At 47.4% G+C, this 18,447-nt stretch overlaps 1 protein-coding gene across 1 annotated transcript in view; it reads right to left on the bottom strand.

Moving 5' to 3' along the window:
- The window catches only part of LOC143782260 (cholesterol 24-hydroxylase-like), a 36,106-nt gene extending 18,060 nt beyond the window's left edge, over positions 1 to 18,046 (bottom strand). Inside the window, exons 1-9 of the mRNA XM_077269530.1 lie at positions 17,817 to 18,046; positions 17,293 to 17,370; positions 16,961 to 17,042; positions 16,805 to 16,875; positions 16,603 to 16,689; positions 16,313 to 16,451; positions 14,023 to 14,133; positions 13,706 to 13,862; positions 13,263 to 13,325 (exon numbers count right to left, since the gene is read on the bottom strand). Of these exons, the coding sequence (XP_077125645.1) occupies positions 13,263 to 13,325; positions 13,706 to 13,862; positions 14,023 to 14,133; positions 16,313 to 16,451; positions 16,603 to 16,689; positions 16,805 to 16,875; positions 16,961 to 17,042; positions 17,293 to 17,370; positions 17,817 to 17,953 (925 nt within the window). The 5' untranslated portion in view covers positions 17,954 to 18,046. The remainder of the gene's footprint in view (positions 1 to 13,262; positions 13,326 to 13,705; positions 13,863 to 14,022; positions 14,134 to 16,312; positions 16,452 to 16,602; positions 16,690 to 16,804; positions 16,876 to 16,960; positions 17,043 to 17,292; positions 17,371 to 17,816) is intronic.
- Between the last annotated feature and the right edge of the window lie 401 nt (positions 18,047 to 18,447).

Consider the following 18,447-nt stretch of genomic DNA (forward strand, 5'->3'; position numbering starts at 1 on the left):
AAGAAATGGCGCAGCCCATTGGCAAACATCTGTCCAAATAGTAACCACCATTCCAAAAACAACCTAATAACGGAACACTGTCCGGATGCACCGGAAGCAAACGGAAGGCCGATTTAATATCCGTCTTTGCCAACAGCGCCCCCGGGCCATGCCTTCTCACCCACTGCACCGCTGCATCGAACGATGTATACTCAACAGAGCACAGCTCTTGGGCGATGCCATCATTTACCGACCGACCCTTTGGATACGACAAATGTTGAATCAACCGAAACTCATTCGGCTCTTTCTTAGGCACTACCCCCAAGGGGGAAACCACCATACCCTCAGTCGGCGGGTTCAAAAACGGCCCAGACATCCTTCCCAACTCCACTTCTTTCTTGAGCTTAACATCAACCACTTCGGCATGCAACATTGCCGACCTCAAATTCTTAATCGAAAAAGGAACCTCGTGACTCGGGGGAGGAATCCTAAAACCATCCGCAAAACCATTAAAAATAACACCTGCCTTCACCCGATCAGGGTACCTATTTAGAAAGGGGGCCATCTCGTGAAGCCTCACCGGGCTCTCCCCCTTGACCGGCACCCAAAACTGACTTTCCTTTTCCCTTCCTGAAACACTTTGAAGCCCCGTGTGAACTTCCGTTACAGTGGGAACACACATGCTTAAATTTACAGGTGTTACCATATTTACACTGCCCGTCATTAAACTGCCAGCAGGTTCCAGATTTCTCTTTTGCTCCCTGTGCACCCTGACTACTGCTTCCGTGTCCCGCCTGCTGGCTGCCACCACCCCCGGACCCATGAAAGGACTGCCCATGTCTAGCTGGGGCCATAACCTTCAGCCAAAGGCCTATATCCTTCTGGTCCCACCTAATTTCCGGCCTCACCGCTTTTCTCTGCCTAAACTGCTCATCATACCGCAGCCACGTCTGACCGCCGTATGTACGATGCGCCTCCCCAATCGAGTCTAGGTAGCAAAACAAACCCGAGCAATTCTCGGGCGCCTTCTCCCCCACTACGCTCGCCAATATTGCGAATGCCTGTAACCAATTCACAAATGTCTGCGGAATTAACCGCCACCTCCGCTTTTCTTCCTCCTCCTTTTTGCTATCATCTTTTTTCCCTTTATCCAAGTTAAACTTCTCCAACGGAAGCAAAGAAAACATTTCCACATACTCGTCTCTCCAAATCTTCTCCTTCACCTCCTTTTTTAAATGCTCTCCCAACGGCCCTTCAAAGCACACATAAACTTCCCCTTTCGCTCTGTCATCTAATTTGACCGTATCACCTTTCTCCTTCTCTGTCTGAACCGAAACTGATACACCTGCCGATGCCACCTCCAATACCCGACTAGGGCTTACCAAACCACTCCCCAACTGAGGTTCCACCCCCCGCCCAGCCAACCACGCCTCCACCGGCGATGCGGCAACCCCAGTTGCCGACCCCCCCTCCAATCTACGCAAAATTTGCGACATACCCTGCAATAAATCCTGCATACCAGGCACCTCTGCCACAATCGACCCACTCCTCTGACGTTCCTCACACACCGCCACCCGACCTCCCCTAGCTTCCTGCAACCCGGCCCCTGCGGGCGACAAACCAGACGTAGACTCATACTCACAAAGCTGCGCGGGTGCTGTGTCCCCGCCAGCCGGACCTCCGGATCCCTGTCGCTCAGACCTCCCTTGACGATCACCGCTGGACTCCGACACCTCCTCACCGCGTCGATGCCCTGGGCCCGCGCCCCTGGCCTCCTCGTCACCAGGGGGGACCCGAGCGTGCTGGAACTGCTGCGCCGCTATCCCTCTCTGCCCCAGGCCCGCGCCCCTGGCCTCCTCGTCACCAGGGGGGACCCGAGCGTGCTGTAGCTGCTGTACCGATCCACTCCTCCGTCCGCCGTCAGTATCCCCCGCCACCTCACCGTCCGATGGGTAACGGGTAAACGCTGCTCTATGTTCCGGAGATCTCCTGGGCGACCGCGACCGATCCCCGCGTTCCAACCCGGGCGAGCCCGCCCGGTCGTGTAACGATCTTCGCTCCCGGGCAGGCAGCTCGACACTGCTGCCTGCATCTCTCCCTCCGCTGCGCCGTTCCGTACAGGCGGGACGCAGAAGAGCTCCTGACCGCTGACCGTCCGCCACCTGTGTACTCCTTGTGGTCATCCCAGCAGGCACCCTGGGAGGTGATGGGCTGTGGGTGCCTGCCGCAGGAAAAAGGGCCGAATTCCTGATTGTTGCTTCCGCTGCTCGTCCTAGCCATGCTGCTCCTCCTGGACGTGCTGCTCCTCTTGCTGCTCCTCCTGGCTGTGTCGCTCTGCCTGGCTGGGCTGCTCTTCCTGGCAGCGTTGTTCTCCCTCTCCCTGCCGCCGCGCGCCCCCTGGGCGCTGTGGATCTGGTGTGAGCAGGAGAAGCGGGGGGAGGGGAAGCGGCGGCCGCTCTGCCCCTGGACGCCGGGACACCGGATGGAGCTGGTGGAGCGGCGGCCGCACGCCCGCCGTTAGATGGGGACCTGCCAGGAGCGGAGGAAGCTGCGGCTGCGCTCTGCCTGGATCGCGCAGGCCGCACTTCCAGTCCGGCGCTCCCGGCAGCAGCGGCGGTGTCCTGAGTCTGACGCCCGGCGCGTGCAGGCCAGGTGCTTGGATTCCTGCCGGAGCGGGAGCGGCCGGGGGAGGCAGCGCCGCTGGACTCACCGCCCGCAGGGTCCCTGGAGGGGCTCCGGAGCCTGCGCCTGCCACGCGCCGGGAGATCCGGAGATAGTCTCTCTGGGGGCCTGGTCCTCCTGCCCCGTGAGCTCTGCCCGGATCCTACTGCGGCACCAATGATGGAGGCCAGCTGGGCCTCAAGCCAGCCCCCTCTTCTGGATCTGGCCATCTCTCGGAGCTGGGCCAGCATGGACTCCGCCGATGCCATCCTGGACTTCTTCCTTCTTCTGGAATAAGGTAGGGAATGGCGGTTTTCCCGCACTTTCCCTACTACCTCCCCCTTCTAAACCCCTCCCCCCTTTCCATTCTCCTATCCCCAGCCGGAGCATCATTTAAAAAAGACCGCCCGGCTCAAAGCAGTCATGGGGGGCCTCCTCCCAGCTGCGCTTTGTTCCAGCCCCCATCTGGAGAGTCCGGATAACAGCATGGCAGTAAAAAGATATGCAAAAAGATAGGGCTGCAGCGACATACCTGAGAGTCATGCTTAAATAAGTGATCCACCAACAAAGAGAAAGAAGTACTTCCTGTTTCATGATTACAACATGTAGCCGTACCTTAGTCCAGAGTATATACATAACAAGCCCAGGTAAAGCCCTATGCATCGCCATGTTGATGAAGAACAAAGCGGCCCCACACGGAAGCAGGAAGCGCTGAAACCCTCTATCGATTATCAGACCCCGGAAGTGCGGGTAAAGGTGCTGGTTACAGCGCATGCGCCGGACTAAAACAATTAGAAACGATAGAGCCCCACAGACCGCCATGTTGCTGGAGTCCAAGAGCGACCCAGACAAATAATAAAGAAAACACAACACCAGTTCAGGCGGTAAGGATACGGAATAAAGATATCCATCATAGTGGGTACGCCGGCAGGCTGAAGGAGGGGGGGGGGGGGAATTACGTAATGGACGCACAAACGTATGCGCATCCCATACACCCATTATGCATGGAAAATAGGGCAATGCATCAGCGCCCCCAAGCAAGAGGGGGAGAGAGGGCTACACAAAATAAATACGACAAATATAAAGATTATTAAAAAGATGAAATAATGCTGAAACAACAAATATAATGCATCATAAGTGTATAACCTTATTAATAATGAAATTAATAAAGGGATACAGAGGAAAATTATACATAAGACACAGGAAACGGCAGAACAGGTAAGTACACAAATAAAAAAGGAAAATATACCAGTACACAATCACCATCCATTACCATAAACAAAATAATAAACAATGGGGACCTTATAATGAAGCTGCAGAACAAGGTATATGATACACTAAAATAGATAAACTAAAGTAGATAATATAGGGCGGGTAGAATAACCCGATAAGGAAAGCTAGCTAATAATGATGGATTACCAAGTCACAAGAAACAGCAATAATTTTGCTGCTCATTCAAGCCATAAGGTACAAGAGTACGTAGCCTAAAGATCCATTGACACTCCTTTTGAAGGAGCAATTTATCCAAATTACCACCTCGTGGGTTACGTCGCACAACTTCAAGAACACAAAAGGAGATAGCTCTACTGTCATTCAGATGAACACATCTAACATGTTTAGCTATTGGTGTATCCCGGTTATGTTTAATATCCCCCAGATGTTCGCCGATACGTCTCCGCAGCTCTCTTTTGGTTTTACCAATATAGTTAAGTGGACACAAACAAGTCGCCATATACACTACTCCCTCCGATTTGCAATTGGCGAAATCCCTCATATAATAGATCTTATCTAATGTGGTACTCTTAAAAGTTTTTTCCTTTCTTATCCATGAACAAAATTTACAACTACCACACCTAAACGTGCCACACGGTTTCCGGTCCAACCAAGTACCAGATGTCTTAGGGCGATCATAGAAACTGTGGACCAAACGGTCCTTGATGGACCTACCCTTCTTATATGTAATTTTAGGAGTAGAGGGGACAAAGTCCTTCAAATCCGGATCTGCCCTAAGGATCCCCCAGTGCTTTTTCAAGATATTCTGTACCACACTCGATCTATTATCGAACATACCAATGATTCTCGGAATTTCAGGTATGTCCTCCTTAGGTGGCGGATGAAGTAATTCATGCCGAGTACAGCCAGCTGCATGTCTCAATGCCCCATCCAGGACCATCCCAGGGTATCCCCTCTGGCCAAATCTACATCTAAGGTCATAGGCCTGTTCAGTAAAATCATGGTTATCCGAACAGTTTCTCCTGATGCGTAGAAATTGACCTTTGGGGATCCCTTTACGTAGGGTGCCAGGATGGAAGCTATCCCACCTGAGGAGACCATTGGTGGAAGTGGGTTTCCTAAAAGTTCTGGTGGAAAGTCTACCCCTCTGATCCTTCCTTATATTAAGGTCAAGGAAGTTGATGGACTCTTCCTGTATCTCCGATGTGAACCTCATAATAATATTATTCTTATTGATGCACAAAATGAATTGGTCAAACTCGACAACGGTACCTGACCATAACATGAACACATCGTCGATAAATCTCGACCAAAATAATTCTGTATGGAGCATTATATGGGGCCCATTCTGTATGGAGCATTATATGGGACCCATTCTCTATGGAGCATTATATGGGACCTATTCTATATGGAGCATGATATGGGGCCCATTCTCTATGGCGCATTATATGGGGCCCATTCTCTATGGAGCATTATATGGAGCCCATTCTCTATGGAGAATTATATGGGGCCCATTCTCTATGGAGAATTATATGGGGCCCATTCTCTATGGAGAATTATATGGGCCTATTCTGTATGGAGCATTATATGGGGCCCATTCTGTATGGAGCATTATATGGGGCCCATTCTCTATGGAGAATTATATGGGACCCATTCTGTATGGAGCATTATATGGGGCCAAATCTGTATGGAGCATTATATGAGGCCCATTCTGTATGGAGCATTATATGGGGCCTATTCTCTATGGAGCATTATATGAGGCCCAATCTGTATGGAGCAACATGGGGCCCATTCTGTATGGAGCATTATATGGGGCCCATTCTGCTTGGAGCATTATATGGGGCCCATTCTGTATGGAGCATTATATGGGGCTCATTCTCTATGGAGAATTATATGGGGCTCATTATTCTGTATGGAGCATTATATGGGGCCCATTCTGTATGGAGCATTATATGGGGCCCATTCTGTATGGAGCATTATATGGGACCCATTCTCTATGGAGAATTATATGGGGCCCATTCTGTATGGAGCATTATATGGGGCCTATTCTCTATGGAGCTGCGGAGCGCCCCCACACCGCCGCAGGGCCGAGGGGTACCCGGAGCCGGGCCTCTAGGTCTCAGTCCTGGGGTTGTCACGGTGGCTAGACCCGGTCCGTGGCCCTGTCCGTCAGTGGGGGACGTCCAGTGAAATAGGTGGTGATAACGGTGGTGTAGCGGTGCAGTTGTGGGGTGCAGGTCGCGGTAAATAACGAGGACACCAGGTTGCAGTCTCTTTACCTCTTTACTGGAGATCTCTGAGTCCTCAGTCCAGAATACGGTTCACCAGGCTGCGCAAGTCCGGCCGGTCCAATGGCACCTCCAGAGTTCTCTTCACAGGTGGAAATCAGTGCCTTCCTTCTTAGCGCTGTGTGTTGTAGTCCTTCCCTGCTGTGCTCACGGAAAGTACCCCACAACTGTTGTGTCTGTTTCTTAAGTTCCCTCACAACTCGATTAGATGTTCCTCTCTTATTCCATCCCTCCCTGTTATTCAGGTTGGAACGGCACCCGTTTGTCAGGTAGGCCTGGAGTTCTTCCGGGACCCTAGTGACGCCCCTCTCCCGCAATTGCCCCCCAAGACTTCATAGGTGATATGTGGTAGACAGCCCGCCTGAGACTGACTGTCCTGCCGCTGTTTGGAGTATGGCTTAAAGCTGTATATTATTCCACTCCCTCGGCGTTCCGGCCACCGGTAATGCGCCTCAGCAAGGTGCTGCCTCTTTCAACAAAACCCCTGCTGGTATTCTCCGTCTGCTTGATCTCGTTTCTCACTCAGCACAATCTATCTCGCTTCTAGTCCTTTCTTGGGCACCGCCGCTATGCTGAGCAGGCACGGTCCCGTTACGTTCTTTCTAATGCCAAGCCTCTGCCAGGATCCCACCCCTGGCAGAGACCCTACTGTCTCTTCCTCCACAACACCCTCTCTCACTAGGTGTTGCTTCGTTCAATCCAGTCAGCGTTCTAACTAACTTCCTGCCTGACCCCCAGTTTACCCACTATGGTGGGGAGTGGCCTAATGAATAGCACCCTTAGCTCCCCCCGGAGGCCCTGCTGTGAAACATATTGGTGTCTGTGATACCTGATCAGAGGAACTCCTTCAGTGCCATCGAACGCACCATGGCTCCCCTTAGTGGCGAAGCCACAGTACTGCAACGACCAGGACTCTGGGGCGCTGCACTCCCCCCTGGTTAAACACAGTACTCCGGGACTGGGAAGAAAAACAACAATACAGATTAGCAAAAAGACATACAATTTTGTTGAGTGCAAAACGATAAGTATACTTGAACAGGCTTCCCTTTATGGGATGTGAGGACACTTTAACGTTACAAACATAGTCAACATTGTAAATTTCAGGCTATACATAACTCCTGCTACCCAACCGGGTATTCTACTCATTGCAAATGCTGGAACAATAAATTAACATTGCCTTTAAGAAACATACACTCTTAGTTTACCAAAGGCCTTCCTATAATCACATTACAGGGCAAAGTAACTCTTCATTCTCCTACTTTTGAACCTGCAGGACCGCCTGTCCCTATGGCACCAGACCTACTGCCTCTCCTTTCTTTTACAGGACCGCCCCGTTCAGCCAGGGCCTACTGCCTTTCTCTACTATACATAGTATAGACATAACATTCCTTTCAGTTTGAGAACATGGAGCCCACTCTGCCTGGCTCCTATAAGGACTCACTCACTAACCCCTACGGGTCTACTTTCTGTCCTTAGTAACGAACTAACTTTCTATGGGGACGCAGGGTTTACCTTCTATCCTCACCTTCATTATTACTTTCTTACGTTTCTATCCATGCAGAACTCTAGTCTACCTCAACAGGCTTTCCGCATCTTTCCTTTTGAAGAACATTATTCAAGCTTCACATTTCAAACATATTAAACACATATAACTTTTCATGTAAAACGGTTACATTTCTTGCAAAGCATCATCATGACATTACTGTTCCAAGACAGTATCACTTTCAGGTTCAATTCCCACCTCCCCTTTAAGAGGAGATCAAGTCTTTCTGAGGTAGCTCTTCTTCTCAGCCTACCAGTCCATACCAGAGCTCCGGAATGGCATCTTCGCAAAGTGTCTTTAACTAAAACCAGTAGGAAGCACCTTTAAGAAGGTGCAAACTATTTACAGGAAAGTTTGAATCATGCACAGTCCATGATTTCGCAGTTTGTGTAACTTTGTGCAAAACTTCAAGAAAACAACAATAGTGACCCCGGGTCAACAAAGGGGTCACCTTTTTAAAGTTTACCCTGGACGGGTTTAGCAGCAACTTAAAGAACAAACAGTAACTATTTACATTTTAGAAGCAATAAAATCTTACTGGGGTTCTGCAGAAGGCGACCTCTTATCCGGCCTCACCAGGCCAACAGATCGCACCGGTGAGCCAGGACGCCGTTCCGGTCCCAGTAATGATAAAATCCCTCGCCGGGAGGTCCTCCTTGTCGGCAGGTGCACCCGTCCCTCCGGGGCACGGCAAGGCTGGGCTTCTCGGGGTTCCGCGGGGCCGGGCTCTGCTGCTTTCCCCACTGAATCAGCTCCTTCTGGTGTTCCGGCAGCAGCCTGGAGGGCAATGCATCGCTGCACGCCCCGCGCCATCCAGCCAGCCTCTCCCGTAGCCCTCCTCCAACGAGTGTAGGTGACGGCATCACCTGGCTCCAGATCGCGAGCGATCCTCCCGCTGCAAGGCTCCACCTCCTCTCGGTCTACGCGGACCTGTATCGGCTCCCCGATCTCTTGGATTACTCCCCTTCCGCACTGGGGATTAAAGGCCACCACCACACCCCAGTGTGATGGCGGGATCTCCGGAGCACTAACTAGGTCGACCGGTTCTGTAGGATGGGGCCGGCTCCGCCATGCTGCTATCAGACGCCGTAAGTGCTCAGCATCCGGCATGATTTTCAGGCCCAGTGCGGGTAGCGTACCTTCCGCCGCGGCCGGGTAAGCAGCAGCAGGAGACAACTTGATCTCGGTGGGCTGGCCCACCCGGGTGAGGGCACGGGCATCAGCCTTCAGGCGGCGGGCCAGCTGTCGGGCCTCGGCTGCAGCCACACGTTCTGCAGACAGCGGCAAAGGAGGTCGACCCATTGGTGGCTCTGCGAGGGTCAGGCCCCGCAGCGTTGGCGTCTCGGAGGCTGTCTCGGGTTGCGCAGCCTCGGGCCGGGCCGGGTCAGCTCCGCGTGGTGCCCCTGGTGTCACCATCTTTATTTGTCCTCCAATGTCCTCTTTTCGCGGTCTCTTTCGTGGGCGGCCCCGTCCCCATGGCCTCCACCCTCCAACCAGGATCAGGAGGCGGACCTCGGCTGTTGACGGGCACGTCCTCAGGGCACAGAAATACTTAGACTGGGCGGCCATTACTGTTCGCGCTCTCCAGCTTGCCTACGCCCACTTCACGCCCCTCTTCTCTTCCTGCACTCTCCTTAGCGCTGCAATGGCGGCGGATTTTGGCGGCAACTGGCGCAGCACAGTCTTTTCAATAAAGTACAGTTCAAGCACAGTAAATCACAGTCTCTAGGCACACATGACCTGATTCTTCAGGCTTAAGTAGATCCTGTTCGTGACGCCAAGTTTGCGGAGCGCCCCCACACCGCCGCAGGGCCGAGGGGTACCCGGAGCCGGGCCTCTAGGTCTCAGTCCTGGGGTTGTCACGGTGGCTAGACCCGGTCCGTGGCCCTGTCCGTCAGTGGGGGACGTCCGGTGAAATAGGTGGTGATAACGGTGGTGTAGCGGTGCAGTTGTGGGGTGCAGGTCGCGGTAAATAACGAGGACACCAGGTTGCAGTCTCTTTACCTCTTTACTGGAGATCTCTGAGTCCTCAGTCCAGAATACGGTTCACCAGGCTGCGCAAGTCCGGCCGGTCCAATGGCACCTCCAGAGTTCTCTTCACAGGTGGAAATCAGTGCCTTCCTTCTTAGCGATGTGTGTTGTAGTCCTTCCCTGCTGTGCTCACGGAAAGTACCCCACAACTGTTGTGTCTGTTTCTTAAGTTCCCTCACAACTCGATTAGATGTTCCTCTCTTATTCCATCCCTCCCTGTTATTCAGGTTGGAACGGCACCCGTTTGTCAGGTAGGCCTGGAGTTCTTCCGGGACCCTAGTGACGCCCCTCTCCCGCAATTGCCCCCCAAGACTTCATAGGTGATATGTGGTAGACAGCCCGCCTGAGACTGACTGTCCTGCCGCTGTTTGGAGTATGGCTTAAAGCTGTATATTATTCCACTCCCTCGGCGTTCCGGCCACCGGTAATGCGCCTCAGCAAGGTGCTGCCTCTTTCAACAAAACCCCTGCTGGTATTCTCCGTCTGCTTGATCTCGTTTCTCACTCAGCACAATCTATCTCGCTTCTAGTCCTTTCTTGGGCACCGCCGCTATGCTGAGCAGGCACGGTCCCGTTACGTTCTTTCTAATGCCAAGCCTCTGCCAGGATCCCACCCCTGGCAGAGACCCTACTGTCTCTTCCTCCACAACACCCTCTCTCACTAGGTGTTGCTTCGTTCAATCCAGTCAGCGTTCTAACTAACTTCCTGCCTGACCCCCAGTTTACCCACTATGGTGGGGAGTGGCCTAATGAATAGCACCCTTAGCTCCCCCCGGAGGCCCTGCTGTGAAACATATTGGTGTCTGTGATACCTGATCAGAGGAACTCCTTCAGTGCCATCGAACGCACCATGGCTCCCCTTAGTGGCGAAGCCACAGTACTGCAACGACCAGGACTCTGGGGCGCTGCAGAGCATTATATGAGGCCCAATCTGTATGGAGCAACATGGGGCCCATTCTGTATGGAGCATTATATGGGCCCATTCTGTATGGAGCATTATATGGGGCCCAATCTGTATGGAGCATTATATGGGGCCCATTCTCTATGGGGCATTATATGGGGCTCATTATTCTGTATGGATCACTAAATAGTGCCCATAATACTGTATGGAGAATTATATTATCCGGTTTCTGAGCTAGTGTAGAATTTACAATAGATATCACTCGTGTAATGGAAGAAGTGAAATCTTTGACATTGTACTATACCTATATTTCTCTGCTGTATCTGTGCATCATGTATCGTAGTACGTGTTACATGAGCCACTGAGACTCTTTGGTCCGGGACCCACGAAAGCTTGGAGCCGGCCCTGCTATGGAGTAAAAAGATGGCGGCGATGGCAGAGGGGTTACAGCTGCAATTGCATCCCATCAGCATCCCCAGTAGCCACATAGGGCCAGAACGGTAGCATGGCATCATTAATGCACTAAGGCTATGTTCACACATTGCGTTTTTGATGCGTTTTTCCTGCAGGCAAAATCTGCTCTCTTGTCAGTAAGAAACTTGGTACAGAAAAGCAGCTTTTACTTATTTTTTGCTGCGTTTTTGTCAGGGTACACTTGTCTCTTGTGCACGCTGGTAAAGGTTAGTGCATAAAAAAATTCTACTTTCAGCAGATTTTTTTCAAAAACACAGGAAAACCTGACACCTGCATTTTTTTTCAGTGTTTTTTTCCAGCATTTATTGCACCGCCCATTGCTTTTAAGGGGTTAAAAACACTGAGAGAAGTGGCAATCTGCATTTTGCCAAAACCAAGATATTGCACAAAATAATGAGAACAAAAAAAGCAGTGCACAAGAAATTTCTGAAATCTCATAGAATTTGCTTGTACTATGAAACGCATGAAAAAAACACTGCAAAGATGAATGAATGAAGTGAATATAGCCTTAAACACCACTGTCAAAGATTGACAGTGGCATTAAAGTAGCAGAGGTGTATCTAGCCTTTCCAGCACCCAGGGTAAAGGATCAGTTTGGCGCCCCCCCCCCCCCCCCCAAACCTCCCCCATTTGAACCTTAACTCTATTGAAACTGTATGACCAAGCCAAGGTACATTCCTGAATCTCCATAATGTTAAAATAGATACCAATAAAAGTAAAATTAATTGAGACATCAGTAGGTTAAGTGTTTTTGAATATCCATATTGAATCAGAAGCCCCATATAATCCTGCATAAAGGTTAATAATGGCCCCATAAGATGCTCCATAGACACATTTGCCCAATATAGTGCTGCAGAAATGTTGATTATGGCCCCATAAGATGCTCCATAAAGATATTTGCGCCATATAGTGCTGCAGAAACGTTAATTATGGCCCCATAAAATGCTCCATAAAGACATTTGCCCCATGTAATGCTGCACAAATGTTATGGCCCCATAGATGCTCCATACAGACACTTGCCCCGTTATAGTGCTGCACAAACGTTATGACCCCCATATAGTGCTGCACAAACATTATGGCCCCATATAGTGCTGCACAAACATTATGGCCCCCATATAGTGCTGCACAAATGTTATGGCCCCATAAGCGGCCCCATACAGATATTTGCCCCATTTACTGTTACTGCGATAAAAAAAAAAAAAAAAAATCACATACTCACCTCTCCGTCGCTCAGGCCCCCGGCACTTTCAATATTCACCTGACTTCGTTCCACCCGCCGCTCCATCTTCCGCCTCCTCTGCACTGACGTTTAGGCAGGGGGCGCGCACTAACTACGTCACCGGGCCCTCTGACCTCAGCGTCACTGCAGAAGACGGACCGGCGGCGGGAACGAGGAGCAGGTGAATATCGCGCAGCGTAGCACTCCCCTCCCCGTTATACTCACCTGCTCCTGGCGCGGTGCAGTCCCTGCTTCCCGCGTGCGCTGCTTCTTCCTGTACTGAGCTTTTACCGTTACCGCTCATTACAGTAATGAATATGCGGCTCCACCCCTATGGGAGGTGGAGCCGCATATTCATTACTGTAATGAGCGGTACCATGTGACCGCTCAGTACAGGAAGAAGCCGGGGCGCCGGGCAGCCAGGGACCTGCAGGGACTGTGCCAGGAGTAGGTGAGTATAACCAGAGTAGGTGAGTATAATTAGACAGCCCCCGCTCCCTGGCTCTGCCAACCCCCTCCTTGGACCGCCGCATCATCAGGCGGCCCGCTGGCGCCCCCCTGTCGGCTGCGCCCGGGGCACATGCCCCGGCTGCCCCCCCTGGATACGCCACTGTAAAGTAGTTAAGCAGAAGCTCAGCTGCTGCTATTAGATGCATCATCTCTAGAAACTAAGGATAATGGCCAACAATGGCCTCTTTCAGTTTCTTCTCTAGTGCCCTCCTGGACATTGCAGGCAGAGAAGTAACAGAAAGATAGGCAAAGACTAATATTCAGAAACAGGGGAGGTAAATCCAGGGCATGGAGGAAATCCTTAGGGGTAAGAGTGGTAAGTGGCCCATGTAATGCTGACCCCTGTCTTGGTAAAGGGTAACCCCTCCTTTTCTGGCTACTATATTACGGTACATTAAATATTTACGGTATTATTGATTCTTACCAGCAATGAAGAAAGTGACAAAGTTGTCTATTATCACTTCAATGTCGCATTCACCTTCCAAAGCTGTAAAAATAAAGGAAATTGAAATTTAGCGAAGTTGGGAAGATGCCCAGACCATAAGAGTTCCATAGTCAGTGACTAAAGCCCAAGGCCAGCATTGCCTCTTTATATGCGTGGGCACTTCGGTGCAGAACAGAACTGCCTGCAATGAAGAAAATCAGTTAAAAGAATGATAACAGCAGCACAGAGGACTTCAGGAGAGTAGTGTGCTGGCCTTGTAGGACCTGCTTACTCATGTGATGATGTCCTTAGGATAAGAGGCCAGAGACAAACATTGGGAAGAGAAGGGCCCACAGCAGCACAGAGCATTTCAGTATGGAGTTGTACTCATCTTACAGGGCAGTGGTCTGTCCATGGAAATATATGGTATGTGACATATTTACCTCCTCCTTTGAGTATCTGTGTCAGTATATCAGTGGGGACCTCCGCTCCATCTTGCACCATCTGCTGTCTCTTCTCGATGCATTCCCTCCCCGTCTTACGCAGCAGCCGGATGGACTCTCTGGTTTCTTTAATAATTTTTTGTTTCGAAGGCATAAGCTGTCCAGAAAAGCAGAATATTAATGTCACAGAACAAAATATTCTGATCATACACCTGAACAAAAAAAGAGAATCCGAGTGCCATACACCGCCATCTCTACCCCATCACTAGACATACCGTGTTTCTCCAATCACCTATTCTACATACTCACATACTCACCCGTGCAAGAGGATTTCTTATCTCAACAAAGCCCTTCAAAGCCATGAAAATGGCTCGTGGGAATGGTGTCTGGTTGTCATGTAAAGCGTTCAGGTCCATATCAAATGCCACCTGTAACACAGATATAGGAGAACAAGCTAAGATATTGTCATACAGGAGGAAAAGACAAGTGTATATCCATACCAAGGCAGTATTATAGCAATGATATTCCTGTACATAGCAGGCAGTTTTATAGCAGTGATATTCCTGTACATAGGGGCAGTATTATAGTAGTTATATTCTTGTACATAGGAGCAGTATTATAGTAGTTATATTCTTGTACATAGGGCCAGTATTATAGTACTTACATGTATATTCTTGTACATAGGAGCAGTATTATGGTAGTTATATTCTTGTACATACGGGCAGTATTATAGTAGTTATATTCTTGTACATAGGATGGAGTATTATAGTAGTTATATTCTTGTACATAGGGGCAGTATTATGGTAGTTATATTCTTGTACATAAGACAGTATTATAGTAGTTATATTCTTGTATATAGGAGCAGTATTATAGTAGTTATATTCTTGTACATAGGAGCAGTATTATAATAGTTACATTCTTGTACATAGGGGCAGTTTTATAGTAGTTATATTCTTGTACATAGGAGCAGTATTATAGGACTTATATTCTTGTACATAGGGCCAGTATTATAGTAGTTATATTATTGTACATAGGCAGTATTATAGTAGTTATATTCTTGTCCATAGTGGCAGTATTATAGTAGTTATATTCTTGCACATAGGGGCAGTATTATAGTAGTTACGTTTTGTCTATAGGGGCAGTATTATTGTAGTTATATTCTTGTACATAGGAGCAGTATTATAGCAGCTATTTTCTCGCTCATAGGGGCAGTATTATAGTAGTTATATTCTTGTACATGGGGTGCAGTATTAGAGTAGTTCTATTCTTGTACATAGGGGCAGTATTATAGTAGTTATATTCTTGTACATAGGAGCAGTGTTATAGTAGTTATATTCTTGTACTTAGGAGCAGTATTATAGCAGTTATATTCTTGCACATAGGAGCATTATTATAGTAGTTATATTCTTGTACACAGGAGCAGTATTATAGCAGTTATATTCTTGCACATAAGGAGGCAGTATTATAGTAGTTATATTTTTGTACATAGGGACAGTATTATAGTAGTTATATTCTTGTACATGGGGTGCAGTATTATAGTAGTTCTATTCTTGTACATAGGGGCAGTATTATAGTAGTTATATTCTTATACATAGTGGCAGTATTATAGTAGTTATATTCTTGTACATAGCGGCAGTATTATAGTAGTTATATTCTTGTACATAGCGACAGTATTATAGTAGTTATATTCTTGTACATATGAGCAGTATTATAGTAGTTATATTCTTGTACATAGGAGCAGTATTATAGCAGTTATATTCTTGCACATACGAGCAGTATTATAGTAGTTATATTCTTGTACATAAGGGGGCAGTATTATAGTAGTTATACTCTTGTACATAGGAGCAGTATTATAGTAGTTATATTCTTGTAGATAGGGACAGTATTATAGTAGTTATATTCTTGTACATAGGAGCAGTATTATAGTAGGAAAAGCAGAAGTCCAGCGTGGGTGATGTCCATAAAAAATACCTTTTATTCCATTTTTGTTAAAAAGCACATAAATCCAAAGTCCATCTTCATATCCATAGACACAAAAACGGGTGATTCCTACCAGTGACAGTCACAGGCTTAAAGTGCATTAAAATCAAACGCGTTTCAACGGTCGTGCCGCCTTACTCATTGTAATGAGTAAGGCGGCACGACCGTTGAAACGCGTTTGATTTTAATGCACTTTAAGCCTGTGACTGTCACTGGTAGGAATCACCCGTTTTTGTGTCTATGGATATGAAGATGGACTTTGGATTTATGTGCTTTTTAACAAAAATGGAATAAAAGGTATTTTTTATGGACATCACCCACGCTGGACTTCTGCTTTTCCTTCGTACTACTTGCAGCACTGCATGATCCGTGCGCTGGGACTGAGAGGAGGTGAGCTGATCTTCGTTGCTTTTTCTTTCCAGTATTATAGTAGTTATAATCTTGTACATAGGGGTCAGTATTATAGTAGTTATATTCTTGTACATTGGGGCAGTATTATAGTAGTTATATTCTTGTACATAGGTGGCAGTATTATAGTAGTTATATTCTTATACATAGGGAGCAGTATTATAGTAGTTATATTCTTGTATATAGGGGCAGTATTATAGTAGTCTGGGTTTATCAGACCTTGGCGATTACATCCAGGGTCATTCTGTTCAACAAGTCATGCATGACAACTTCTGATTTGTTATCGGCTTTTTCATTCAGACGCTCCATCAGCTCTTCTGCCTTTTCATTGAATGTTCCCATTAATCCCATCAGATACCTGGAGAAGATTGTCAAAATAGCTTGTTTTAGGTTCATGCAAGCTCCAAGACCCTGACTGCTGCGACTATTTTACTTGTACTATTTGTTTGTTTCTATCTAGACAATCAGATATTCAGGAATATACATCAATGTGCCCCGATTTTACTTACGGTCTACTGAAGGCGGGATCCATGAGTCGGCGCTGTTTGTGCCAGCGGTCGTAATTTCTGTCAGTCAACAATCCATTTCCTAAAAATCTAAAATGACAAAAATAAGAAAAACATTTATAAAATTTTATATAATAACAGAAAATAAGACTTTTTTTTTTTTTTAAAAAAGTCATAAATAATTGGTTCCATCATTAGCACTCACCTGACGCCAAATAAATAAAAGATATCTTCATAGAATCTGTCCTTTGGGTGTTTTGTGGACATCAGAAGTTCCTGCAACAAAGCAAGCAGACATGTTTTTTTTAATCCTGGAAAACCCCTTTAATATTTGCATCCCAGTTTTACCAACAGAATTTACCTTTATTGCTTCAGGACTGGAGGCAAGTACAATGACAGTGTGGAAGCCATTAATACGCACAACAGGGCCATATTTCTCTGCCCTGTATAGTAATAAATCAGCATATAATAACAGTAGTGGGTACCTAAGAGGTACTGCACATAATTGAATAACTGAATTTTAGTGTCCACCTTGGTGCTTAAAATGAGGCGGTCTTTATTTCTAGGTTTCAAATTCTTCATGTATTATTTGCAATGTAGTTTTTTCAGCCACTTGCAGTACCTCTTTTCACCATCAGTTTTAGCATAGACTTTTATATAACAGCACCCCCCCCCCCCACATCATTTACTTACCAGTCTAAGAAATAATCAAAGATAAGTTCATTGTTTTCGGTCAGCTTCACTACTGTAGGGTAATGGCCCATTAAAAAGCTGTGAAGTTCAAAAGCAACATATTAACTATCATGTCAGTAGTAAAAAAAAAATAGAGAAAAAAATTATAGAACAGTTCAAAAGTGGGAATTCTAGAAAGTGCTAAAAGTTTTTGTACCCACACATCCTGCGTCCACCAATCAGTAATTTTTGGCATGTTTAATATTTGCCATTGTGCTGCTAGAAATACGGGATCTGAATATTCTGGTGACAAGGTCCCTTTAAGAAAAACAGCTTTGAAACAGATTGGTTTATTGTGCTTCCCTGCTGGTACTTGTAGTTTCGCAATAGCTGGAAAACGCTATTTAATTTCTATTGATATCATAATATTTTATCTTAAATTCATATCGATTGCCCTTTTCACCTGTACTAACAGTCAGTACTAGCGTTATGTACATCACTGTGATGTGTCAGTAAAAATACATAATAATGCCTTGTGACCTCACCTGTCTCTGGGGGGTCCGGGGATGTGGTCGTACTTCATGTGGATGTACTGGATGTAAGCGCAGTAAAGTAGGAAGAAGACCGCAGCCAGGCCCAGCAGCAGCAGGAGGGCCCCTGAGATCAGAGACCACAGAGTCATGGTGGGGGGTCACAGGCTGAGCGCAGAAGTCAATGGGTTATCTGCTGCAGCACAAGGTAAAATACATGAAATATAATGAGGAGGTGGAGATGCAGCGTAACCAGGAAGGGGCAGGTGTCTATAGGGAGAGGAGGGGCGGTTGTGCTAATTCATACTTACTCTGGAAATCTTTAAGGTTTAGACACTCCCCACTTTGCCCAAAACGAGAGTCGATACAGTGTCCAAAGTATCTTGCAAAAGTCTGAGGCACTGTATGTATATTATTTTAGGATTTGGACCCTGTGTGGCACCATTTCCACTTTAATATATATTTTATATTCATAATATTCATAAATTCATATTCATAAATGTTGCATATATTTTTATAGATATTGATATGCGACTCTGGTATTGCAGATCTTGATTAGTATATTGTGTCACAGAGAAGTAACCTCACGAGTCTCTGAGTCACATAACTTTTTTTTATCTGTTCTTCTGTTTGGACAAATAACATT

The sequence above is a fragment of the Ranitomeya variabilis genome, chromosome 1 (assembly GCF_051348905.1).
Source record: "Ranitomeya variabilis isolate aRanVar5 chromosome 1, aRanVar5.hap1, whole genome shotgun sequence".
NCBI lineage: Eukaryota > Metazoa > Chordata > Amphibia > Anura > Dendrobatidae > Ranitomeya > Ranitomeya variabilis.